At 43.4% G+C, this 27,338-nt stretch overlaps 1 protein-coding gene across 4 annotated transcripts in view; it reads right to left on the reverse strand.

Annotated features, from left to right (window-relative positions):
* The window catches only part of TTC7B (tetratricopeptide repeat domain 7B), a 277,826-nt gene that overhangs the window by 194,417 nt on the left and 56,071 nt on the right, over positions 1-27,338 (reverse strand). For all 4 annotated transcript variants that reach the window (XM_004055569.3, XM_019010165.3, XM_063698113.1 and 1 more), the window contains one exon: positions 11,466-11,596. In XM_004055569.3, the coding sequence (XP_004055617.1) occupies positions 11,466-11,596 (131 nt within the window). The remainder of the gene's footprint in view (positions 1-11,465; positions 11,597-27,338) is intronic.

Raw genomic sequence — 27,338 nt, forward strand, 5'->3', positions numbered from 1 at the left:
AACCCAGGTCCCCCTGACTCCACAGCCCGGCTCCTTCTCCTTCATCTGTGTCTGCTTGCAGAGCAAAGTCCAAAACACAAGGGCAGCCAGGAGGTGGCTTAAGGTTATAAATGGGAGAATGGGAAAGACGCAAGAGAAGCCTTGGAGGGCCTAGCATAGTTCAGGGCTTACTCTGAAGTCTAAGCATCTTGAACTTAATCCCTTCCTCACAAAGAGCCTCCAACACATGGGCCTGGGCAGAAGCATTGTTTGGCAGTGCTGAAGCCACCACTTGTTCTGTGGATAAACACTTCCAGCGAGGAGACTGCCAACAAGCGTCCTTAGCAAGCGCAGCTGGCTCTGGCAGAAGCAAGTACCCAATGACTGAGGAAGCACGGGGAAGGGGCTGAAGATTTTAGTCAAAAGACCGAGGCGCGAGGTCTGGTTCTGACACTGCTCGCCCACCATTTGCGGACTTAGGACAACACCTCTGACCTCACAGACCTTCACTGCCCTCATCTATATAATGGGGATAATAATACCTACCTCACAAGGTTGGTTTGAATTGCAAATGAGAAACTTCATGAGCAAATATTATACATTATTATACAAATATTATAATCCTTAATGGAGCTATATTAACTGCATGAACAAATATTATACATTATTGTACAAATAGTATAATCCTTAATGGAGCTATATAAAAGAGTTACCTTTAAGTAGAAACAAAATAAAAATCTTTATTTCTTAACATTGTTTTATAAATTATGGCAATAAGGCATGAGACATATAAGATGGAAAATATTAGAAAGGAGGAAACAGGCCAGGCGTGGTGGCTCATGCTTGTAATCACAGCACTATGGGAGGCTGAGGTGGGTGGATTCCTCGAGCTCAGGAGTTCAAGACCAGCCTGGCCAACATGGCAAAAACCCCGTCTCTACTAAAAATACAAAAACTTAGCCAGGTGTGGTGGCGCGTGCCTGTAGACCCAGCTACTCAGTAGGCTGAGGCATGAGAATTGCTTGAACCTGGGAGGCGGAGAGTGCAGTGAGCCAAGATTGCGCCACTGCACACCAGCCTGAGTGACAGAGTGAGACTCTGTCTCCCAAAAAAAAAAAAAGAAAGGAGGAAACAACGACAAAAATCATTCCACCGCATAGATCCATAGGCTGCAATGAGCTATGATCACTGTCATTCTTTGAAAAGCATCAACTCTGTTTCTATAGAAGACTTCAGTATTATGGACAATAACCACCATCCTTGCCATCCTCGACACTGCTATCCTTGTCAGCCTTCAAGATGCTGCTCAGGCATCATCTCTTCCAGGAGACATCCCTGAACTCCCACACTGGCCCAAGGCCTTTTCTGGAGCTCTCAGAGTTCTCTGAGAATTCCCACCACAGCACTCCTCCTGGCTAAGGAACTGTGTCCTCATGAGCTTCTTTTTAAATTTTTATTTATTTATTTATTTATTTATTTATTTATTTATTTTGGAGACGGAGTTTCTGTCACCCAGGCTAGAGTGCAGTGGCACGATCTCGGCTCACTGCAACCTCTGCCTCCCAGGTTCAAGTGATTCTCCTGCCTCAGCCTCCCGAGTAGCTGGGATTACAGGCATGCGCCACCACGCCCAGCTAATTTTTAAATTTTTAGTATAGACAAGATTTCACCATGTTGGCCAGGCTAGTCTTGAACTCCTGACCTCAGGTGATCCACCTGCCTCGGCCTCCCAAAGTGCTAGGATTACAGGTGTGAACCACTTAAGGGCAGGCTCTGTGACATACCCATTCTAGTGCCCCTGCAGTCAAACAGTATCCAGAACAGGGAAGGCACTCAATACATGATTGTGCAAGTGAATTAAAACATCACAGGCATATTTATATGTTAAAATATAATTTCAAAAATGATCTAGGCCAGGCACGGTGGCTCACGCCTGTAATCCCAACACTTTGAGAGGCCAAGAAAGGTGGAATGCTTGAGACCAGGAGTTTGAGACCAGTCTGGGCAACATGGTGAGACCCTGGTCTCTACGAAAATGTTAAAAATTAGCCCGGTGTGGTGGTGTGTACCTGTAGTCCAAACTACTGGGGATGCTGAGGCGGAAGGATTGCTTAAGTCCAAGAGCTTGAGGTTGCAGTGAGCTATGATCACACCACTGCACTCCAGCCTGGGTGACAGAGTGAGACCTTGTCTCAAAAAAAAAAGATCCTATTCATAAAGCAATAAAAATAGAAAAGATCTGAGAATAAAACCACCTACTGGCCAGGTGCAGTGGCTCATGCCTGTAATCTCAGCACTTTGGAAGGCCAAGGTGGGTGGATCGCTTGAGGTCAGGAGTTCGAGACCAGCCTGGGCAACACAGCGAAACCTCATCACTTTTTTAAAATTTTTTTTTTAAAAAAACCTACTAAAGTCTATAGAACAAAAAATCTTGACAAAATAGGAAGAGGGTCATAGATGACAGGAGACTAAATATAATTCTCCAAATTAATGTATGGAATTAAAAAGTCAACCAAATCCCAAAAGGATTTTTCTTGAATTCAACAAAATTATTCTAAAATTTATCTGAAAGTATTAGAATGAGATAAGAACAAAGGATAATCTGAAAAATAAAAATAATGAGTAGTTACTAATCATTTAAATGTTAAAACCTATCATAAAGAAGTGCCTATTAAACAGTGTCATGTTGGTACAACACAATTAAAAAGCCAGAATTTTATTGAATGACTAAAAATATATGACAGAAAATATGAAAAGGAAAGATCATCTTAAAGTAGCACTGAAATTTGGGAATTGGGGAAATTTTAATTGAGAAAAATTAATTTAGAGCTATATATATATATACCACAATGAACCCCAACTACATTTGGAAATTAAAAGTTTTTTGTATGTTTGTTTTTGTTTGTTTTTAAAGGTTTCTCCGTACATAGTGAAAAAATTTTTGTTTTCTGTTTTTTTAAAAAAAAAGGGGAGGAGGTCGGGTGCAGTGCCTGTAATCACAGCACTTTGGGAGGCCAAGGCAGGTGAATCACGTGGTCAGGAGTTCGAGAGCAGCCTGGCCAACATGGTGAAACTCCGTCTCTACTAAAAATACAAAAAAATAACTGGGCGTAGTGGTGGGCACCTGTAATCCCAGCTACTTAGGAGGCTGAGGCAGGAGAATCACTTGAACCCAGGAGGCGGAGGTAGCCATGAGCCAAGATCACTCCACTGCACTCCAGCCCTGGCAACAGAGTGAGACTCCGTCTCAGAAAAAAAAGGGGGGGTGGGTGGGAAATGGGGCCAGGCTTGGTGGCTCATGCATGTAATCACAGTACTTTGGGAGACTAAGGCAGGAGGATTGCTTGAAGCCAGGAGTTCAAGACCAGCCTGGGCAACAAAGTGAGAACCTGTCTCTACAAAAAATTTAAAAATAGGCCGGGCACAGTGGCATGCGGCTGTAGTCCCAGCTAACTGGGAGGCTGGGGCAGGAGGGACAGGAGGATCTCTTGAGCCCAGGAGTTTGAGGGTGCAACGAGCTATGATCACACCACTACACTCCAGCCTGAGCAGCAGAGCAAGACCATGTCTCTTAAAAAAAAAAAAAAAGTATATATATATACACACACATACATATATACGGAAAATGGTTGAAAGTTATCAAATCCTACGGAAGTTTATTCCAACATTCAAGCTTTAAAAACAGTAAAATAAAATATAATTAAAAAGATAATCAGATTCAACTATATACAGATTCAAAATTTATGAGCAACTTAAACAAGGAAAATTACTGGTTAGGAAAATATTCAGAGCAAATATGATAAAGAGTTAACATACTTATGACACAGTTTATTCAAACTGTAAGAAAACAACACTTCCAAAAATTAGACAAAAGGGATAAGCAGACAGAAAAGGGTTAAACATAAAGTTACCACATGACCCAGAAATTCCACTGGTAATATACTCAAGAAAACTGAAAACATATGTCTACACAGGAACCTGCATACAAATATTTATAGCAGCATCATTCACAATAGCCAAAAAGTAAAAGCAACCCAAATGCATATCAATTGGTGAATGGATAAATACCATGTAGCACATATCCACACAATGGCACAATTATTTAACAATGTAAAGAAACAAAGTACTGATATATGCTACTACATGAATGAATTTTCAGAACGTGATGCTATGCCAAAGAAGCCAGCCATAAAAGATCATATATTGTATATTGTATGATTCTGTTTCTTTTTTTTTCTTTTCTTTTTTTTTTTTTTTGAGATGGAGTCTCGCTCTGTCACCCAGGCTGGAGTGCAGTGGCACAATCTCAGCTCACTGCAACGTCCACCTGCCGGTTCAAGCAATTTTCCTGCCTCAGCCTCAGCCTCCCAAGTAGCTGGGACTACAGGTGCACATCACCATGCCCGACTAATTTTTGTATTTTTAGTAGAGACGGGATTTCACCATATTGGCCAGGCTGGTCTCGAACTCCTGACTTTGTGATCCACCCACCTCGGCCTCCCAAAGTGCTGGGATTATAGGCGTGAGCCACTGCACCCCATGTATGATTCTATTTCTATGAAATGTCCAGAATATGCAAATCTACAGAGACAGACAGCAGATTAATAGTTTCCTAGGGCTGGGGAGGCGGGACATAAAATGGGGATTGACTGCTGAGTGCAAGGTTTCTTTCTGAGGTGATGAAAATCTAGAATTAAATATTGGTGATGGTTACTGAACTCTGGAAATATGTTAAAAACCACTGTACAATTTAAATGGGTGAATTGTATGGTAACAGTAATGCTATTTTTGAGAAAAGAAAATAGAAATATAACTAGTATATACTACTAGTAATATAACTAGTATTAACAAAATTTCAACCTCACTGGTAATCCAAAAAATGTGAACTAAACTTGCAAGGTACCATTTTCATCTAGCAATTTCGGCAAAATAACTTTTAAACAATAGCAGCCCTGTCAAGGTTGCAAAGAAACCACTGCTCTCCCATACAGCCATAGGTAGAGGAAGTTAGTAGAGGCCGGGCACGGTGGCTCATGCCTATAATCCCAGCACTTTCGGAGGCCAAGCTCTCGAATCACCTGAGGTCAGGAGTTCAAGACCAGCCTAGCCAACATGATGAAACCCTGTCTCTACTAAAAATACAAAAATTAGCCAGGTGTGGTAGCAGGCACCTGTAATCCCAGCTACTCGAGGCTTAGACAGGAGAATCGCTTGAACCCAGGAGGCGGAGGTTGCAGTGTGCCAAGACTGTGCCATTGCAGTCAAGTCTGGGAGACAAGAGCGAAACTCTGGCTCAAAAAAAAAAAAAAAGAGGTTAGTATAACTTGTAGAAAGCAACTGGACACAATACATAGTAACAAGAATAGTAAAAATATCCTCACTTCTGAGAATTTGTCCTTAGGAAATAATGTGAAGCAAGAGAAAAAGCAGCCCAAAGGAAGTTGGCGTGGAAGCATTATTTACAACAGCTTATACGCAACAATACGTTCATCGTATCGCAGAGGCCACACACATGAAACCAGCCTGGGCAACACAGAGAGACCTTGTCTCTACAAAAATAAAAAAATTAGTTGGGCATGGTGGTGCGTGCCTGTGGTCCCAGCTACTTGGGAGGCTGAGGTAAGAGGATCGCTTCGGCCTGCGAGGTTAAAGCTGCAGTGAGCCAAGATTGCACCACTGCACTCCAGCCTGGGCGACAGAGCGAAACCCTGCCTCAAAACACAACAAAAAAACACAGACAGGAAATATACAAAAATTAAAATAAGCACCTGCTCTTGCCTGGTATCCAGACTCTCCCAACTCAGTTTTCACTGCGTTGTAGCCTCCTACTCCAGGCTCCCAGATAAAGGGCTCAAAGTCAGAAGTGCCTAGAGCAGAAGCACCTGCTTAGCCAGTCAGTTTCTGGACATCTCTTTAAGGAAATATTACATCAAGCTATGAACTGTCCCCTTCTGGCTTTGGCCTGAGTGAAAAGGTAGGCCTGAAACGGGAAGGAAGGGAGGAATTGGCCTTTTCTTTATTGTCTCACATTTTAAAGTCAGAAGCACAATCACCTGGCCCTCTGGAGCCACAGCCCCACCTTTCTCAGCAGCAGCACTGAGTGCTTTTCCTAGGACACCTGGTTCCAGTTCAAGACCCGCAGTAACCTGCATTTAATCCAGTTCAGAATCCAACACCTCAGCGACATCACTGCAAATCCCTCCTGCCGGGAGAACATAATCCACTCAAGGCATGGCCAGGCTGCCAGTGAACAGCCCCTTCATGAACACGGGAAGTCTAGGTGGGGCACTGTAATATTTGGGGACCTGGTGTTTCTTCTAGAAACTTTAGCACTAAAACAGCCAATAAAATGTCATGGGTACCCCATAACTTAGCATTAACTTCTTTTCTAAAATAGGGTGTAGAGAAATGAACTGTCAGCAGAAGGTCAAGTTCCACCCTGGCTCTACTCCTGCTCAAGAGAGCCATAACCAGCTGGTTGGCTGATGCATGCAAAGGACAGAGACAGGATTATTTCATCTGCCAACAGCAGGGCTCATATTATGATATCCAAGGGTGAAGTCATCTTTATTCCCATCACTGCACCACTAGAAGCTCCTTGCAGGGTGGATAACTTTATTTACTGTTGGCACAATGCTGTCATCTGAAGATAAACTAATCAAGGCCATCCTATGCCATTTCTATCTGCTCTAATGTAATTTATTTGGTTAAATTATTTTATATGCTCAATTTTAGGGGTAGTTTATCTGTTATTCCCCTTCGGAAAACAAACTATCAGAGACTATTCATAGGTGTCCCTGTGACTCTGATATAACAAGGACAACATTAAACAAATATTTGATGCACATAGCTTTCATTTATTCCCATTTTCTTGGCCCCGCCTCTGCGTCTGGAACTAGAGGGCAGAGGAACACCTGGAAAGCTCCTAGGTACTGCCTGGCACATGCTGCTGCTCTCAGCAAGGGCCACTTCTCTAGCCCCAGAAAACCAGGCAAGTCAGGCAGAATGAGCCCCGCCCCGGAAGCACACAGAAACAAACCAAGGTCAAATGACCAGGAGTGAACAGAGAAGTCCAGACACGGGGACACCAGGCAAAACGTTGTTCCACTGGCTTCAGCACAAGAAAGGGAAAAGCAAATTCTCCCGAAAAAGTTACTGCATAAACATTCCCCTGAAATTCTTTGACTTTTTTTTTTTTATTGAGATGGAGTCTCACTCTGTTCCCCAGGCTAGAGTGCAGTGGTGCGATCTCGGCTCACTGCAACGTCCACCTCCCGGGTTCATGCGATTCTCCTGCCTCAGTCTCCCGAGTAGGTGGTATTACAGGCTCCTGCCACCATGCCTGGCTAATTTTTGTATTTTCAGTGGAGACGGGGTTTCACCTTGTTGGCCAGGCTGGTCTCGAACTCCTGACATCAGGTGATCCGCCCACCTCATCCTCCCAAAGTGCTGGGATTACAGGTGTGAGCCACCACACCCGGCCTCTTTAACATTTTTAATGAAACAGTATGTTTATAATATTCCAGATTTTAACCTAAATATCTGAAATTGTCCGAGGTTAGGAAAGATTCCACAGCCAGGTGACACAGGAACAGATAAGGGCAAGAGAGCTGACATTTACTGCATGCTGACAATGTGCTGGGAGGCACATGAGTTAACCCACCTCACCTCACAGCAGCCTCATGGCAACTAGGACTGCGGTTTTACAGACGAGGATCCTGAGATACAGAGAGGCTGAGCAACTGCCCAAAGTCCCACAGCTAAAGGGGGCAAGGCCAGGGTCCCAACACTGGCAGTCACTCACCCGCAGTGCTCTGCAGCCTCCCACAGCTTCTGTCAGCTCCATCGAGGGGAAGCCAGGTCAGTCCTCGTTCTGAAGTGTCACTGCCCTTCAGGAAACCAACAACTCAGAACATCCCAGAACATCACTGAACATCCCCACTACTAGAGAAACTCAGAGAACGGCACTCCCTCAGAAGCACAATTATGAAAAGTCACTGGTCACGACACTCCCAACTGTCTCCAAAAACCCTCCCCAAATTTTACTCTTGCTAGTGAATATAGTTAAACGCCAGGACTAATAAATAAAAGGCCCACAGGCCCCAGCGAGCAGAAGTTTCTTCACTACAGAATGGCGGGGAAGTGACAGATCACCATGGAGAGGCCACCTCTGCCCAGCGGAGCAAACAGGAACAGCGTGTGTGATTTCCCACCTGGCAGGGCTGATCCCAAAACAAAGCCCTATTTGCCTTGGCTTGCTCAAGGCTTTGATCAGATTCCATCCCCTTTTCTGTTTTCAATTCAACATAATTCTTACTGAGTTCAAAATTAAGTCAATTAAGTTCAACATTTAAAAAAAGAAAAAGGCCAATCAAGTATCTCTTGCATAGCACACAACTATCTTGCCACATAAAAACCTGCAAACTTTCCACCAAGCCCATTGGTCACCTAAGGAAGGTTATTCTCCTCGCTAGCCTTCTGCTTAATCAACAGTTAATTTCTTGAGTACTTACTACAGTCAAAACAGATGTTGGGTTCATTCAATCTCTCTCATTGCTAATATCTCAGCTTGCTGAAATCTGGGAAGGTCCAAACTGGTTTTCCAAAAAAGAAAACGCCAGAGCCAGAAATTTGAAAATCAGAGCCAGAAATTTGAAAATCGTGTACCTACGCTGAGATTTAACCTTAGGCTAAAGAAGCTGCTTCCCAAATGCTATCAAAAGCTAAAGCTTACTTGGTCAAATAAAACATATTTATTGACTTTTTTTTTAAGTGCAGTGGTACAATCATAGCTCACTGCAACCTCGAACTTCTGGGCTCAAGCAATCCTCCCACCTCAGCCTCCCAAGTAGCTGGGACTACAGGCACGTGCCACCATGCCTAGCTAGTTTCGTTTCATTTCATTTCGTTCGTTTCTTTCTTCCTTTCTTTTTTTTCTTTTGTTTCTCTCTCTCTCCTTCCCTCCCTTCCTCCCTCCCTCCTTTCTCTTTCTCTTTCTCTCTCTCTCTTTCTCTCTTCCTTTCTTTCTTTTTTTGTAGAGACAAGGTCTCACTATGTTGACCAGGCTGATCTTAAACTTCTGGCCTCAGGTGATCCTCCTGTCTCAGCCTCTCAAAGTGTTGGGATTACAGGCATGAGCCATCACACCCAGCCTTATTGAGCACTTTCTCTAAGTAAGAGTGTGGAGAAATGTCATGCTTTTTCTTTGTTTGCAGCAGCCTGGGAGAATGAAGTGAGCCAGCACTAAGCTAGGTGTCGTGTGAGTTGAGTTCTAAAACTAGTTTTGGCCTAACTTTCTGTGTGCCTGGGCTCTCCCTTTCTAGACCTCAAGTTTCTTCTCAAAATCCAACATCCTATGATCACCATTTCCCCAAAATCAAAGAAAAGGATTTCTTTTAAATCCTACAACTATACAAGCCTCCTTGATGTTCCTGCTGAAGAACGCAGCACTGAATGGGGTGTTGAGAGTGAACATAACAGAAGTGTATTCAGATCTACCAATTCCTACATCACTACAGACACATGTAACAGATGAGCCTCCTTTCTCCCAGCCGGGAGAAGATGGCTCCAAAGTGACAGGGCTGGACAACAGTGGAGAGTAAGCAGCAAGATAGGGCCCTAAGTGGCCAGGGCTGTGTAGTCAGCTGGAACAACTTAGATGGGATAAGCAGACTTCTCGACTGCCAAGCACGGTCCATCAAGGAGGCAGACAGTGGAAATAATGGAGGTTTTTAAAGGAGCCTGAATGATCATTCCTTTAAAGATCATATCGTAAATTCTGAATAACAACAACAAATTCTCTTCTCATAGCAACCTTCTGATAGAACATAATTCTGGCAAGACAGACATGTATCTTCCTGAATTCCCAGATATCTTAAACCATGGCTTATAATCCATTCTGGTTGACGCCAGGTCAAATGTTATTCCCATCACTCTCTCCACCTCTCCTGCTGTGATTCTCACTCTAATCTCCCTGCCTCCTAAAAAGGCAATTCTGATGCATATCATAGGCACCAACACATGACAACATGCTTTATGAAAAAAAGTTACTTCCTGTCTGTTCATTTATAAAGTAACAAAAGCTAGGGAGACTTTGGCAGTCTCTCTCTATTCTAATCTTTACAAAAAACAAGGAGCCCAGAAAATTGCTGGAAAATAAGACCTCCAATCATTTTCAAAGTCTCATAGGATTTCTAATCGTTTCAAACACTCTTGTAGGGTACATCTCTGGGTCTGAAGGGATCAATAGCAGTGTCCTTGGTGAGAACTCCAGGAAACACTGCCAGCAACAGCAACTGCTAGGAGCTATTGTTATTAATAAAAATAAGTGACATTTACCAAGAATCCAATATGTTCACGAATCTGGGCTAAGTGCCTTTATTCACAAGACCTTATGTAATCCTCACAAAAGCTTCATGAAGTAGGAACTATGATTATGTTCTTTTAACGGACGGAAAAATCGAGGCTGAGAGGTGAAGAAACTTAGTAAAGAGTAGAACCCAAAGGTGAGAATCTGAAACAGGCATGTTGCCTCCACCTCCCTGGCCCCATCCAGCCTCCAGCCTCCAACCTCCTCTGTCTGAGGCTGCCAGCTCAGAACCCCAAGCTCACTCATTCTCTGCTCAGAGGCCCTCTTGTCAGCTGCTCGTTTCCATCACCCACACCACAGGCGAAGCACTGACGGCTGAGAGCAGACCATCCCTGATGGTCTCCGGGGATACCCAATGTACCTCAGCTCGGTCCACTTCGGTCCACGTCCCCAGCAGACCTTTGCCATATCTGTCAAGGTAAGGCCTCCCAAGCCCCAGATGAACGGGTCTTGGCACAGAGTCCATACAAGTACAAATGAAGCTCAACCCATTTTATTAGGAAAACAGGGGTGGCTGGCCAGCTTCGGGGTGCTGAAGGTATGAACAGATGCACACTGTCATTTCTGCTCAGAGGATGCTAAAATGCTTCACAAACACTGAACCATCTATTTTTCTTTCTTTCTCTCTTTCTTTCTTTCTTTTTTTTTTTATGAGATGGAGTTTTGCTCAATGGCCCAGGCTAGAGTGAAGTGGTGCAATCTTGGCTCACTGCAACCTCCATCTCCTGGGTTCAAGCAATTCTCCTGCCTCAACCTCCCAAGTAGCTGAGATTATAGATGCCCACCACCATGCCCAGCTAATTTTTGTATTTTAAGTAGAGATGGGGTTTCACCATGTTGGCCAGGCTGGTCTCAAACTCCTGACCTCAGAAGATCCACCTGCCTCAGCCTCCCAAAGTGCTAGGATTACAGGTGTGAGCCACCATGCTGGCCCAACCATCTATTTTTCATAAGCTACAGCAATCACTACCACACTCTCCTTAGCTTTAAGGAGTACAAGTAAAGCTTTGCACACAGAGACAGACAAGTTGAAAGCTTCCTAGAGATTAATCTCAGTTGTCCACTATCTGATTTGAGGGAAAAAGTTATCAGGAACAAACACGTGGTCCTCACTTACCCTTTCTATCTCTTGGAGATACAGGAGTGCGATGTCCCCTGCTTTCTCATAACAGGTGATGACATCCTGTTCCCGGTCCACATGGAGATTACTGGTAGAAGAAGAAATAGGCAGCTTCTCCAAACAAAGTCCTTAAAAAAATATCAGACACAAAAATTGAGTGAATTTTTTTTCATAAGGCTTCATTTTTAAATATTGCTCTAGAGGGCCAGAAGATGGCTGTAGAATATCATGTTGTTTGCAAATAGACAGTTTACTTCCTCCTTTTCAATCTGGATGCTTTTTATTTCTATTGATTGCCTTATTGCACTGGCAGGAATCTCCAGTACCATGCTGAATAGAAGGGGTGACAGCAACCGCCAGCTGTGGTGGCACCTACCTGTGATCCCGGCTACTTGGGAGGCTGAGGTAGGAGGATCACTTGAGCCCAGGAGTTTGAGACTGCAGTGAGCCATGACTGCACCACTGCACTCCAGCCTGGGCAACAGATGGAGACCCTGTCTCCCAAAAAAAAAAAAAAAAAAGAAGAAGAAGAAGAAGTGGTGAGAATAAATATCCCTATCTTATTCCTGATATTAGGGAGAAAGCATTCAGTCAGAAAGCATTAAGTTTGAGATTATAAGTTTTTCTTAGACGCCCTTTACCAGGTTGAAGAAGGTGCCTTCTACACCAAGTTTGCTGAGAGTTTCTATTAAGAATCAATGTTGGATTTGCTCAAATCCTTTCTCCATGTTCATTGAGATAATCATATAGCTTTTTTACTTTTAGTTTTTAAATGTGGTAAGTTACATCGACTGATCATCAAATGTTAAACCAACCTTCCTTTCCCAGCAAAAATACCACTTGGCCAGATGAATTATCCTTTTTTATATTTTTGGATTTGATTTGTTAAAATTTGCCTTCAATTTTTGTTTTTCTTTTTTTTTTTTTGGAGATGTAGTCTCGCTCTGTCACCCAGGCTGGAGTGCAGCAGTGCGACCTCGGCTCACTGCAATGTCCACCTCCTGAGTTCAAGCAATTCTCGTGTCTCAGCCTCCCAGGTAGCTGGGACTACGGGCGCATTCCACCACACCTGGCCAATTTTTTTTTTTTTTTTTTAGTAGAGATGGGGTTTCACCATGTTGGCCAGTCTGGGCTCGAACTCCTGACCTCAGGTGATCTGCCCGACTCAGCCCCCCAAAGTGCTGGGATTACAGGTGTGAGCCACTGTTCCTGGCCTCAAATTTTGTCATTTATGTTTCTGAGGAATATTTGCCTAAAGTTTCCTTCAAATGCCTCCATATCTGGTTTTGATATTAGGTAAATACCAACCTCATAAAATGAGAAATATTCCCTCTCTTTCGATTTTCTGAGAGTGTTTGTGTAGAATTGATATTATTTTGTCCTTAAATGTTTGATAGAATTCACCAGTAAAGCCATCTGGACCTGGAGTTTTCTTTATGAGCAGCTTTTCAATTACAAATTCTATTTCTTCGATATAGGGTCATTCAGATTGTCTCTTTCTTCTTGAGTAAGCTTTAGTAGTTTATATCTTCCAAATAGTTTGTCCATTTCTTTTGAGTTGTCAAATTTATTGGTATAGAGCTGTCCATAATATTCTATAATCCTTTAGTACCTGTAGAATCTTTAGTAGATGGCACCTCTCTCATTCCTGATAATTGGCAATTTCTATCTTTTCTTCCTGATATCAGAGGTTTATCAATTTTACTGAAATTCTCAGTAAAGATTTCTTGATTTCATTGACTTTGGTTTCATTGATTTTTCTCTATCCTTCTTCTGTTTTCGATTTCATTTATTTCCACTCTGATGTTTATTATGTCCTTTCTTCTGAATACATTGGGCTTTATTTGCACTTCCTATTCTAGTTTCTTGAGGTGGAAATTATTAATTTTGGACCTTTTTATTTCCTAATATAGGTATTTAGTGTCAGCAATTTCTCCGTAAGGTCTGCTTTAGCAGCATCCTACAAATTTTGATATTCAGTTCACAATATTTTCTAATTTAACTTTTGCTTTCTTCTTTAGAAGTGTGTTATTTAGTTTCCAAATATTTGGGAGTTTTCCAAAGGTCTTTCTTTTACTGATTTCCAAGTTAATTCCATCATGATCTGTGCAGTAAAGGGCTGACTTAGAGCCTTGGGATGTTCAAACCCTGTACATTCCAAAGGAAGGACTGGCCCTTACCAGTTCCTGGGAGAAAAACTCTTAAGCCCTCAGAATATCCTACCTGACAAGTGTCTTTGTTTATTTGGGGCCTTGAGCCATACCAGATAGTTTATGCTAACAATGTTATTAATGGCAGAGGACTAGGGCCATGCTATATCAGTCTGATCTCTGCAGGGGCTGGAGACTGACTAAGGTCAGTAACATGGGTGCTCCATGCCTATGTGACTGACCCCTAACAAAATCCCTAAGCACCAAGGTAGCTCAGGTAATCTTCCTTGATTGGCAATATTTCAAAAGTACTGTCACACTCCGTTGCAGGGAGAATTAAGCACTGTCTATAGGACTCGACTGGGAGAAGAAAACCAGAAGCTTGAGCCTGGTCTCTCCTGAATTCTGCCCTATGTGCTTTTTTGCTTTTACTGATTGTAATCTGTATCCATTTGCTGTAATAAACTGTAACCATGAGTATAACAGCTTTTCTAAGCTATGGGAGTCTTTCCAGTATATCAATGCCTGATGGTAGTCTTCAGGACCTCTGACACAGTCCAGAGAACACACCCGAAGTCTCCTAATTTTGTTAGAACTTGTTTCTGACCCTGTATATGGTCAATCTTGGTAAATGTTACATTTGAAAAGAATGTGACTCTGTTGTTGTTGGGTGGAATGTCATATAAATGTCGATTAGGTCAAGTTGGTATATTGTGTTGTCCCAAGGCATCTATATCCTTACCAATCATCTGTCCACTTTTTTTTTATCATTTATTGAAACATAGATATTGCAATCCCTAAGCATAACTGTGCATTTGCCTATTTCTCCTAGAAGTGCTATCAGTTTTTGTTTCATGTATTTTAGAACTCTGTTATTAAGATCATAAACCTTTGGAATTGTTATATTCTTTTGATGGATTGACATCATTGCTCTAAAACCTGCTTCGTCTGATATTAATATAGATACTACAGCCTTCAATTGATTAGTGTTAGCATGGTAAATTTTTTCATCCCTTTACTTTTAATCTTTACTTTTAATCATCCCTTTACTTTTAATCCATACTTTTAATCTATTGTGTCTTGGTATTTAAAGTGTATTTCTTGTAGACAACAGAGTTGAGTTTTGCTTATTTTTTCCAATCTGACAATCTCTAACTTTTAAATAGGGTATTTAAATCATTTATATTTAATGTAATTTTTTAAACAGATAGGTTTAAATCTACCACTTTGCTGTTTGTTTTTTATTTGTCCCATCTGTTCTATTTTTCCTTTTTCTCCTTTTTTTCTGTCATCTATTTGAGTATTTTTACATTTTATTTTACTTATTGGCTTAGTCACTAAAATTTTTATTTTCCATATCAGTGATTGCTTCAAGGTTTAATTTGGCATAGTCTACTTTGTTTTGTTTGTTTGGGACAGAGTCTCACTCTGTTGCCCAGGCTGGAGTACAGTGGCGCAATCTTGGCTCACTGCAACCTCCACCTCCTGGGTTCAAGCGATTCTCGTGCCTCAGCCTCCCAGTAGCTGGGACTACAGGTGCACACCACCACACATGGCTAATTTTTTTTTTTTAGTAGAGACAGGGTTTCACAATGTTGGCCAGTCTGGTCTCGAACTCCTGACCTCAAGTGATCTGCCCATGTTGGCCTCCCAAAGTGCTGGGATTACAGGCTTGAGCCACCATGCCCAGCCCCTACTTTAAATGATATTATACTACTTCACATATATATAGTATAAGACCTTTACAATTACATACTTCCATTTCTCCCCTCCCAGCCTTTATTATCTTATGTACATTTTACTTTTACACAGGTTAAAAACCTTACCCTATGTGGTTATTATTTTTGTTTAGTCATTTTTTTTAACATTTAGATCATAAGGAAAAATTCTTGTATATTCACCAAATTATAATTTCCAGCTCTCTTTGTTCTTTTGTGTAAATTCATATTTCCTCCTGGTATCAACATTTCTTGTAGGGTAGTTCTGCTCCTGCTGATTTCTTTCAGCTACTATCTGCCTTGAAAATACTTAATTTAGCTCTAATTTTAGAGAGAAATTTCACGGAGTATGGAATTCAGGTTAACAGTTTGCTTTTTTCCCCCTCCATTACTCTCAAAGGTGCTGCTTCACCGTATTCTCACTTGCATGGTTTCTGACAATAATTCTGCTATCACCCTTATGTTTGTTCATTTGTATATAATATGTCTTTTTTCCTGGCTGCTTTTAAGATTTTATCTTTATCACTGGTTGTGAGTAATTTAGATTATGAAGTGCTTGGGTTTTGTTGAGCTTCCTGGAACTGATGGTTTATAGTTTCCATAAAATTTGAAAAACATCCAGCCATTTTATCTTCAAAAATGTTTACGTCACCCTCCTCCTTCCTTAGGGGACTTTACGCACATATTAGGCCATGTGAAGTTGACCTACAGATCACTTATGGTCTTTCCACTTAAAATATAATAATTTTTCTTTTTTTTTTTTTTTGAGACAGAGTTTCGCTCTTGTTGCCCAGGCTGGAGTGCAATGGCGCAATCTCAGCTCACTGCAACCTCCGCCTCCCAGGTTCAAGCGATTCTCCTGCTTCAGCCTCCCGAGTAGCTGGGATTGCAGGCATGCACCACCACGCCTGGCTAATTTTGTATTTTTAGCAGAGATGGGGTTTCTCCATGTTGGTCAGGCTGGTCTCGAACTCCTGACCTCAGGCAATCCACCTGCCTCGGCCTCCCAAAGTGCTGGGATTACAGGCATGAGCCACCGCACCTGGCCAATAATAATAATTTTTCTTTCTTTCATTTTGGATAATTTCTATTGCTATGTCTTCAAGTTCACTAATCTTTTCTTTTGCAATGTCTAATCTGCCATTAATCACATCCAGTGTACTTTTCATATCAGACATGGTAGTTTTCATCTCTAGAAATTTGATGTAGGTCTATTTTTATCATCCACGTCTTTACTAAACTTTCTGAAATAAGGAATACGGTTCTAATAACTTTCAATGGCCCTCCAGCCTAGGTGCTCAATATTCATTCTCTTTCCAGTTAGCACCAATGTTGTTTATGCAATTGAAAATAATCAATAAGTAGCCTCTCTCTAGTGTGAACTGTTATAACCTCTTGACATTTTCATTGGAAGAGAATATAAATAAAATGAACAAATTCACCATTTGCCAGAATAGTTCCAAAGCTACTCAAAAGCAAATCGCAGATTTGGAAGCATTACCTTCCCAAATATGCTTTAAGTGCTCACTTGTGCAAAATTAAAACCACCAAAAACAACACAAAGAGATAGATCATTTCATAGTCTGCCTTCTGCTTATATGAAAAGCAAGAATACTGTGCAAGTTGATATCAGGGATTTAATATTTAAAAAACTAATTCCCCAGAGTATGTCAAAGTGTCAGGAAAAATTGAGTGTACTTTTAGGCATTTTGTACTGCTTCAGGCTGGACTCTGACCACTAATGCTCATGAAAATGACCAAGGCTCTCAGAGACCTGCCAAGCCAGTGAATCAAAGAAAGGCCAAATCCAGTTCAACGTAATTTTACTATCATCTATATTTTATCATGTTCTAAAATACTTGAAAACCAATCATCTAGGGCAGCAATCCACAGTCATGTATGGTCAGTAAGAAGATTCAAACCAGCTACACAACTTAATCCTCCACAGTGAGGAGAAACTAGTGTTTCCTGTGGGTTCATGTTCTAATTAGGCAGGTATGTGGACACTCAAAGTCTGAGCTGGCAAATTGATTCCTAGCAATAAGTCCATTCTTGAGCAGAAGGCCCTTTAAGGTATTAAATTAATTAAGTATTGTTCCTTTCCCTCTCCAACATGCTATGGCATTTATTCCATGTACACATTTATTCCATGGACACATCTCAGAGCAATGGTAGAGTCTTGATTTATCACAGTGAGTTTGTGCCTATGCAGCTCAGTTCCAGAAAATTTAGCTCTCTGTCAGAAGCTATTTACAGGCCCTCTGGACTGGTCTATAAATTTTCGAGTGTCCAGGATCATATCAACACTGTCTGAGAAGCAGAGTCCTGAGGTCATGGACAAAATTGGTCCCCATTAAAATGTCAGATGATGTACTGTCAATTTGGGAAGCTATCATCAATAATGTTTTTACTTATTTTCTTTTTTCCAGAGACATGCATGACAAAAATAAGTGAAAAGCAGACTTGAAAAATAGTAGTATGACAGCAAAGCCTAGTAAACATCTCAATAAGATCTACACCTCCAAAGTTAAAGTGATGTACAAAAAGGGTGGAAATTCAGTGCTTTATCACCAACCATGACCAGCTGTAAAGCATGAGTGCTAAAAGTGGCTGACTGAGTTGTGTGATTTAAAGAACAATGAATTGCCACGCAACCCAAAATTTATCTCCCTGCCACACAAGAGCGCTCCCACAGATAAACTCACTTCTGAAATGCCCTTTCTAAGAAGAGTAACACCTTTTACTTTATTTTTAAGAGATAGGGTTTTACTCTGTCTACCAGGCTGGAGTACAGTGGCATAATCACAGCTCACTGCAGCCTTGAATTCCTGGGCTCAAAGCAATCCTCCCGCCTCAGCCTCCTGAGTAGCTGGGACTACAGGTGCATGCCACCACACCTTGCTAATTTCTTTTTATTTATTTATTTTTTTTTAATTTTATTTTTTTGTAGAGACAGTGTCTCACTGTGTTGTCCAAGCTGGTCTCAAACTCCTGACCTCAAAGAGATCCTCCTGCCTTGGCCTCCCAAAGTGTTGGGATTATAGACATGAGCCACTGGCCCCAGCCTAGGTAACACATTTTAAATAAATTAATGATGATAAAATTATAATTACACTTGCTTTCAAACCCCTTCCATGTGCCTGTTTAGTCCTGTTCAATAGGTACTATTCTCCTCTCTATCTCGTGGGAAAAGAATGAGAGTCTCAGAAAAGTTAAGTGACTTGCCCAAGGTCCATGCAGGAGTCAGAAGTGGAAGCCCCTTATAAGGGAGCCGATTAGCTGGGGCCAATGCATCTGCTCCGGCTAATGTCCTAGAGGGGCAACAAGGACTGCTGAGTGCACAGGGTGGAGTGTGGAAAGCAAAGGTGCTAGACAGAAGCCAGTAGACCAATGGGACATCACACGGGGAGGGGTGCTGGGCAGCTAGCTGAGAAGCAGGCTGAGGACCCTCTATACTTTTAAAAGCTCAAACATGCCCAGCCTCTGAACTGTTCTATGTAGATGTAACTAACAGAATATAGTATAACAAACTGGACTCTCCACTCCTTGCTTCCTTTCACATCAAGATTAAGGGCCAGGTGCAGTGGCTCATGCCTGTCATCTTAGCACTTTGGGAGGCCAAGGTGGGAGCATTGCTTGAGCCCAAGAGTTCGAGACCAGCCTGCCTAACATAGTGAGACCCCATCTCTACAAAAAATTTAATTTAAAAAAAGAAAGATTCAGGCTCAATACCTTCTGACAGGGAGCTATTTTCTCTCCCCAAGGCCTGTAGATTCTCTGGAAGTTTGGCTGAGGATGTGGAAAAAGCTACACATCTCATTGTCTGAAAATTCAGTGATCACTGAGGGGTTAGCACCCCAAATTCTTTCAGGTCTGTCTAGATTTGAGATCCCTCAGCTAGGAGCCTTATCTGGGTATGTAAGACTTCAGTTTCAATAATAATAAAGGTTGATTTATCAAAGCCCTACTCAGCACCCAGCACTATGCCTGGGATATGACAGGCACTATTTCTAATTCCCACAGCCACCCTGAGATAAGACCACCTTATAGATAAGACTGAATTAAGGGCTCCACAGCTAGTAAATGATAAAGCCAGGTTCCGAACCCTGGTCTATCTGACTACAAAGTGTTGCTCACAATCTCCTGTCTCACTGAGCTGTTGACAGCAGCCTATTCAGTGTTCAATAACAGCAATGACAACAAAAATGAATTTCAAATTGAAAAGGCAAGAAATCAAAGTCTAGAACTTTATGGTGCTGATTTTCTTTCCTACCAAGAACCGCATCACCCTAGGCAATTCCCCAGATCGCTGGGCCTCCTATTCTTTGTCTGTGTCATGAAGAGTTGAACTACTGAGATACTGCCTTGAGCTGTACAAGTCTAAGAGACTAACAGCCAAAACAAATATTTTGATTTTTTTGAACTGCATTGAAATGGACAGGAAATTAATTTCTTATAAAGTTATGTAATGCAAGAAAAGAGTATAAAATATAATGACATGAACTATGTACTATAACGCTAGGCACTGCTTCCTCATTTATCTCAACCACATCTCTGGAAGCCGGGCCTGGGACAGGTACACCCTGATGCTTTGCCGTAACATGACCCACAGGGGTGTTTATAACTGAAAGTACCAGAAAGCCTTTATTATAATGGTAAGTTTCTGACAACCCAGCCCCATGGTATAGCCTTCAAAGGTGATAAGACAACGTCCAAGGGTCTCAATTTCCAAGGCTGAAAAGAGACTCAGGAAAAGAGATTCAAGAGACACAAAGCAAAGCCTTGGCAAGGGCAGCCCCGATGGCTGGTCTTGTGTTCTTGCCTCTATAAAGGCTGGGCTCCCACAGGTGTCAGATAGACTTAGCTCAATAGGAGGACAAGGCCCTGTGCAGGGGTGTAGAGGGGAGGAGAAGATGCCAATGGAAACCACCAAGTGCTGGGGGGAAGCAGACGGACAGGGACGCCGGCCTGGATCCCCTGTGAGGTCCCTGTCAATCCAGAGCATCTACGATTTTGGGAAGTCTCTTGGCTGGGAGCCACAGTTGATCCCTTTTGAGTGCTTTCCTGAACTGCTGTTTTCCTGCCAGAGGCAGCATATCCTTCTTAGGAGGTGTGCACACAGGTACACACACAAACACACACACATCCCTCATAAAAGAAGAGGATGCCAGCCTTGGATTAGACATTCCCCTGCTAGAGCAGATGGTCTTTCAGTGTCCCTTCCGGCTCCACAATTCTGTGAGCAAATGAGATGCTAGCTCAACCTGAAATGCTCACTGAGAGTTTGCAACTTGAATTTATGCTCTTTCAGTCTCTATTTAGTAACCCTATAATAGTAATAAAGATAACATGTATTGGGTGCTAGTCACATGTCAGATACTGTTCTCAGAGTTTGCGATAATTCATCTGTAAATGCTATGAGGGAACCCTGTGTGAAAACCCTACGAGGGGGGATTTACTATAATCTCCACATTGGAGATAAGGAAACTAGGGCTCTAGTCTGTCAAGTAACTCACCCAAGAGTGTACAACTGGTAAGTAAGTGGCAGAGCTAGGATTCCAACCCAGACAGCCTAACTCCTGAGTTCTCGTTCTCAGCCTCTACCTTACACTCTCGTCTCTATGATGTATCTGTCTTTATACGTAAAGCAGTACAGCAGAGTAGCTAAGACTGTGGGATCTGAAGCCAGACTCCTTGCTTTCTAATCCGCAGCTGATTTTATATGCAAAAATGCTAAGTGTTTAGAACAGTGCCTGGCATATAGCAGACACACAGAAAACAGTAACTCTGATTATTATTATTTATTACCTCACTATTAGATTTAGGCAACAGTAGGCTGGAAAGTCTCCAAGTAGAAGAACTGTATTTGTTTATTATATTACTTTTGTGTATATTAAATAACAGCTTGATTGAGATATTATTCATATACCATAAAATTCACCCATTAAAAGTGTACAGTTCGGTGGTTTTAGTATGTTCACATAGTCGCCACTAGCTAATTCCAGAACATTTTCATCACCCCTTGAAAAGCCCCATCTCTATCAGCAGTTCCTCCCTATTCTACCCTTCTCCCAGCGCCCGGGAACCGCCAATCTGCTTTCTGTCTGTCTGTATTTGCCTCTTCTGGATGGTTCACATAAATGAAATAATAAGGTATGTGATCTTTCATATGTGGCTTCTTTGACTTAGAATAATGTTTTCAAGATTCTTAGCTGTTATAACAAATATCAGAACTTCATCCTTTTTTTTCAATTGAGGTGAAATTCACATAACATAAAATTAATCATCTTAAAATGATCACTTCAGTAGCATTTAGCAGATTCACAGTATTACACAACCATGCCCTCTACCTAACTCAGAAACTTCATTCCTTTCTATTGCCGAATAATATTCCATTATACGGATATACCACTTTCTATTTACGCATTCATCAGTTGATGAACAATTGGGCTGTCTCCACTTTGGGGATGTATGAAGAATGCTGCTATGAGCATTGAGGTATTGGCTCTTGTGTGGGCACACATTTCCATTTCTCTTAGATATATACCTAGGGATGGAATTACACATATACCTAGGGTGGACCACGTGGTAACCTGTCTTGTTATATTATTTTTCATCTTTCTTCTAAAAATCACCTCTACTATGTAACTGCTGAACTGCTGGGTCAAATATTAAGAGTGAAAATGCAGAGCTGGGCACAGTGGCTCATGCCTGCAACCCTAGTGCTTTGGGAGGTCAAGGCAAGAGGATTACTTGGGGCCAGGAGTTTGAGACCAGCCTGGGCAACATAGTGAGACCTCATCTTTAAAACAAATAATAATTTTTTTTTGTATTAGCTGTGCGTGGTAGTGCACACATGTAGTCCCAGCTACTCAAGAGGCTGAGATGGGAGGATCACTTGAGCCCAGGAGTTCAAGATTACAGTGAGCCATGATCACGCCACTGCACTCCAGCCTGGGCAAAAGGGCAAGAACCTGTCACTAAAAAAACAAAAAAACAAAAAAACAAAACAAAAAAAAAAAAAACAAGAAAATGTCTGGGCTTCTGACAGACCTGGATGCAAACCCTTGCTTCTCCATTTACCAGCTCTGTGATTCGCAGCAAGCTACTTAACATCACACAGCCTCTGTTCCTCATCAAGCAAATGAGCAAAATAGCACTTGTTTCAACTGACTGTTAGAAGGCTCGGCCCAGTGCCTGGCATGCAGTAAATACTTGATAAGTACTCTTCTCATTATATGTCTTTCCTGGGACAATGATAATCCTCCTCAATTGGTTTTGAGGGGTAGCTGAAAAATGCAGAAAAGCATCAAGAAGACAATAACAACCACCCATATTCCCACCGTTCAAAATCAAACACAGTTCACATTTTGGCACAGAGCCACAACCTTACTAACACATGATGCCTTGTAATTTTGGTCTTGGTTCTAGTTTCCTTCCTAAGAAGAGGGGACTCATCACTGGTGTGATGAGTAAGTGTAGCCTCTGAGGTCCCCAACTATAGCAAGGAGTGAGAGCAGCCAGTGAACAGGAGTCCTGTGCTTGCTCCATTCCACAAATTCTCACTAGGCACCAACTGCGGGCAGCACTCTGGGCTAGGGGTGGGCTTCACAGAACAGGACCCTGCCCTTAAGAAATCTCTTTGTCCTTGAGAAATTTCACCTCTAGTGGAAGAGAAAGATGTTTTATTTTATTTTCTTCTTTTTTTTTTTTTGTTTTTTTTTTTGTTTTTTTGAGACAGAGTTTCAGTCTAGTCACCTAGGCTGGAGTGCAATGGCGCGATCTCGGCTCACTGCAACTTCCGCCTTCCAGGTTCAAGCGATTCTCCTGCCTCAGCCTCCCGAGTAGTTGGGACTACAGGCGCGCGCCACGACGCCCAGCTAATTTTTTGTATTTTTAGTAGAAACGGGGTTTCACCATGTTAGCCAGGCTGGTCTCAAACTCCTGACCTCAGGTGATCTGCCTGCCTCGGCCTCCCAAAGTGCTGGGATTACAGGTGTGCGCCACCGCGCCTGGCCGAGAAATGTTTTCAAAACAATGTTAAAAATGCAGCGACTGAGACAGACATGGTGTCACGGAAGAATTAAGAACAAGCACCTCAGCCAACCTGAACTAAAGCTCCAGCCCTCTGAGCTTCCTCTGGACTCTCTAAGTCCCTGCTTGCTTCCAAAAAGAGAACCAATGAGGAGCCGACTAACACAAGCAACATTAAATATGAATATGGGTCAGTGGCAATAAAAGGGTTCTTACTCTTCTTACACTGTCTAAATATAAACAGGAAGCTTTGACCAGCAACCTGAGATGAGCGGCCACAGGCAATACACCCATCTAGCCGCCCACCATGAGCAGAATCCAGAATGGGAAGAGGCAGAAGAGATCATGGAGTCAGAGACTAACAGTTAGCAGAAGGCTTAACGCGGTGGATCTCCACCAGGCATGGTCCCACAGCGCCCCCTCACAACCGCTACTCCCACGTCTCTGGGTTTCCTACATAGGCAAAAGAAAGCACCCCGGAAAGCTCCCCTGAACCACCCCGTTCCCTCCACTCATGGACTTTTCTATAAAACTACTTGTTTCACTGCACCCGAAGTGATCTCAATGTTTCCAAAAATGAAAAGCAGTCCTGGCGCGGTGGCTCACATCTGTATTCCCAGCACTTTGGGAGGACAAGGTAGGAGTATCATTTGAGCCCAGGAGTTTGGGGCTGCAGGGAGCTATGATCGCACTACTGCACTCCAGCCTGGGGTGACAGGGCAGGACCCTGTCTCTAAAAAAAGAAAGAAAGAAAAGAAAAGCAGATTCTCAAGGAAAAAAGATCGAGCTCTATCTTCTCTCCTGTCCTCTCTTTGCAAATGAGGAGATTCAAGCTCAGAGATGATTTGCCCAAGGTCACATGGGCAAATCCTGATCCAATGAGCTTACTACCACAGCAGGTCCACAGCAGTTGCCACACAGCTCCCAATAGACTGGAGACTTTTTCTGCCGGGGAAAAGGCAATGTCAGTGGTCACTTGTCTGTCCTACGGCTCTAGGATGACACCTAGAAGATCATGGTCATTAGCAAATATCCAATTCATTAAAGACTGGGATTAGATCTCACTTGAAGACATGAATCTCTCAAGGAACACTCCAGGAAAATCCTCTTTGGGCTTTTATAGTCCTTATGACCAGGAATTTTCGGTCCACGAAAAATATGACGTACTTCAATTCCTGCTAAAGCAGGAAACGCACCTTTACATCCTTTCTCTTTGTAAATACCCACGCATTGAATGTTTAACGTATTAAATGCTGTCAGCTTCTACGAGAGTCTCTATAGATATGGTCTCAGAAAACAATAAAGGGGCACATCGGTGAAGGCTCAGCTGCTGCCTGGGAACAGCCAGGGCCTGTGAGTGTGAACGCCTCCCAGAGAGCTTGGCTTGGTGAGTCCCTAAGGAGGCTCACTAATGCGGGGTTAATCAAGAGAGTTGGCAAGTTTGCCTTTCTTCTCCATCCCTGAACTCGAGTTGAATTGCGGAATCAACCCAAATTCAGGGGCTTCAAATGGTCAGCCGGCCTTGGGGGACCACTGTCCCGGTGGCCGCGGCAGAAACCAGTCCTGCAGTCCTGCGGCGGCACCTGCGCGAGATGCAGGGCACTGGCTCCAGGACGGCGGGACGGGGCGCGGCGGGGCGAGAGCGCAAGGAGGGGCGGGGCGAGACGTGGCAAGAGAGTGGGGCGGGGCGGGGTCGGGGAGAGCAGTGAGCGGGGCGGGGCGAAACGCGAGGGGAGGGGAGATGGGCGGGGCGGGGCAGGTGGGGCACGGTCCCAAGGCCGACCCAGACGAGGACGCCCGGAGCAGCTCCGCGCATGCGCAACTGTGGTGCGCGACTGCGCTAGAACGCGGCTCCCGCGACCCCTGGCGGCGGCTGCCGAGGGGCTGCAGGACGACCTTGGGCGGCAGCTAGCAGCGAGTCCTAGCTGATGTGGCCCTGAGTCAGTTTTAGAGGTCCCAAGACTCGTTCACAGGCCGCTAAACGCAAACTAAGGCACCTCCCAGCACACCAGGATCGACGTGTCCTCCTTCAGTCCGGACTCGGCGGAATCTGCACCTGGGAGCCCCTCCCCAAATGACCTGCTAGCCGCAGTCCAGGAAGCAGGCACCCCTCACTCCCCTTCTCAAATGGGGGCTCTATTCCTGTCTCTAGCTCTGGAGTTGTTGTGAGGATAAAGGGAGCTAAGGGACAAGTGCTTAGAACAGTGTCTAGAAGGAATTATTTTAATGCTGTAGTCATTATTAATAATATATTTTTACAATTCCAGAACCTGGCACACAGTAGGCACTCAACAAACCGTTCCTCTGTCTGTCTTGAGAGACTGCGGTGGGCCCTGCAGGGCAGCTGCCTGCCTCTGCCTGGTTCGAGGAAGGCCCAGCCAGGCCGGCCCCAGCTTCCTTCCTGCTCTTCTGTCCCACTCCGACCCACTCCGGAGAGCCACGCTCTGAGCCGCACATGACTCTCTCCTTCTCCACAGAACAATCTGTGTTCTGCTCCCGCCCCCGAGAGAGTTCTGAGCTTTCCAAATATGGATGCTTTTTGCATTCCCAAAGCATCACGAACATTTGGGAGAAGAAAATGAACACCAGACATGGTTTGGAAACGATGGAAGCCAAGGGATGGGTGGTGACGGAACAAGCACCGTACTAGGAGTTTTAAAATATAAAACACGAGTCTGGCCTAGGTGATGTCTTACAACCTTACTAGCTTTGTAGCAGTCTAAGCCCCAAAGAGATCCTAGAAGTAAGCACCCAGACCCTAAGAATAAAAACTACAGCGGCCACCACCACACGTTGCAGAGGCGAAAACTGCATTAAGGAGGCCCAGAGAGTCACCTGCTGTCAGAGGAAATGAGCAGTGGGAGGCAGTCCCTTGAGAGCCAAACAGCTTGAAAGTTGACAAATTGAGATGAACCAGCTCGTCGGTGAGTGTAGGCAGAAGAGGCATTAGACACAAGAGTATTTGTTTTTATATCAGGCCCAAACCAAAACCTATTTTCACCTGAAATGGAGTGGATCTCAGAATATACTGAGAAGGCTGCCCTTTTGCTTAGGCACCTTGGGTGTTATTCAGCTAGAGTTTATCTTCAATAGTGTGCCCCTGGATGCCAGGGCAAAATGTTAAAGAATGGCCCCGTCACAGGCACGCCGGTGCAGCAGGCACTGTTGTCCCTGGCGCAAATGCAGGGAGATAAAGCAGGCAGCTTAGATATGACACAGCCTCAACACCCAACCCAGAATAAGCACTCACATATTTGCTGATTTAATGAATTAATTAATTATACAGTCTAGTTTGAGAGAGGCAAATGGCAGATGTGAAATAATTAAAATCTGAATGCCAAATTAGATGGTACTAGCTATAAATAGAGGTGGAATCAGAGGATGGAGAGATTGGTGTGGACAAACGGGGCTGGAGAGGTCTGTATGCAACAACGGGTGTCACCAAGGGCGGACTCAGCACAGGGAAGAGATGACTCCCAGATGGATGGAGAAGATAAACAGAGGTGGGGGGTTGGCCTGGCAGGGGTGAGGGCAGGTGGGCAAGGAGGCAGGCAGCCTGGAGCAGAGGATGGGTGGGACACAGCAGGACACACAGCCAGCCTGCCAAGACTAGGACATATCCTCCACAGTCTGCAGAGGTGCATGCCATACCTAGACCTGCCAGGGTTAGCAGGAGGACTTGAACTCGAGACTCAAGCAATAAGGGAGAAGATGACTCTTTTTTCGAGATAATTAGCTCCTGATTATCTCAACATGGTACATTTAAACCTCACACTGGCTTGTCCTGACACTCAGGCCACTATTTACACTTTTCACCACATTTTAACATCACCTTAACTGAGAATGTAAATCCGGCACAAATGTCCAAATGCTCATGTATTTCAGGCATTGTAAACCCCAGGGGAAAGCTCTGTGTCATCGGCATCCCACCACCCCTTCACTAGCCCAGAGCCCTGGGGGGCATTCTG

Source organism: Gorilla gorilla, chromosome 15 (assembly GCF_029281585.2).
Source record: "Gorilla gorilla gorilla isolate KB3781 chromosome 15, NHGRI_mGorGor1-v2.1_pri, whole genome shotgun sequence".
Taxonomy (NCBI): Eukaryota; Metazoa; Chordata; class Mammalia; order Primates; family Hominidae; genus Gorilla; species Gorilla gorilla.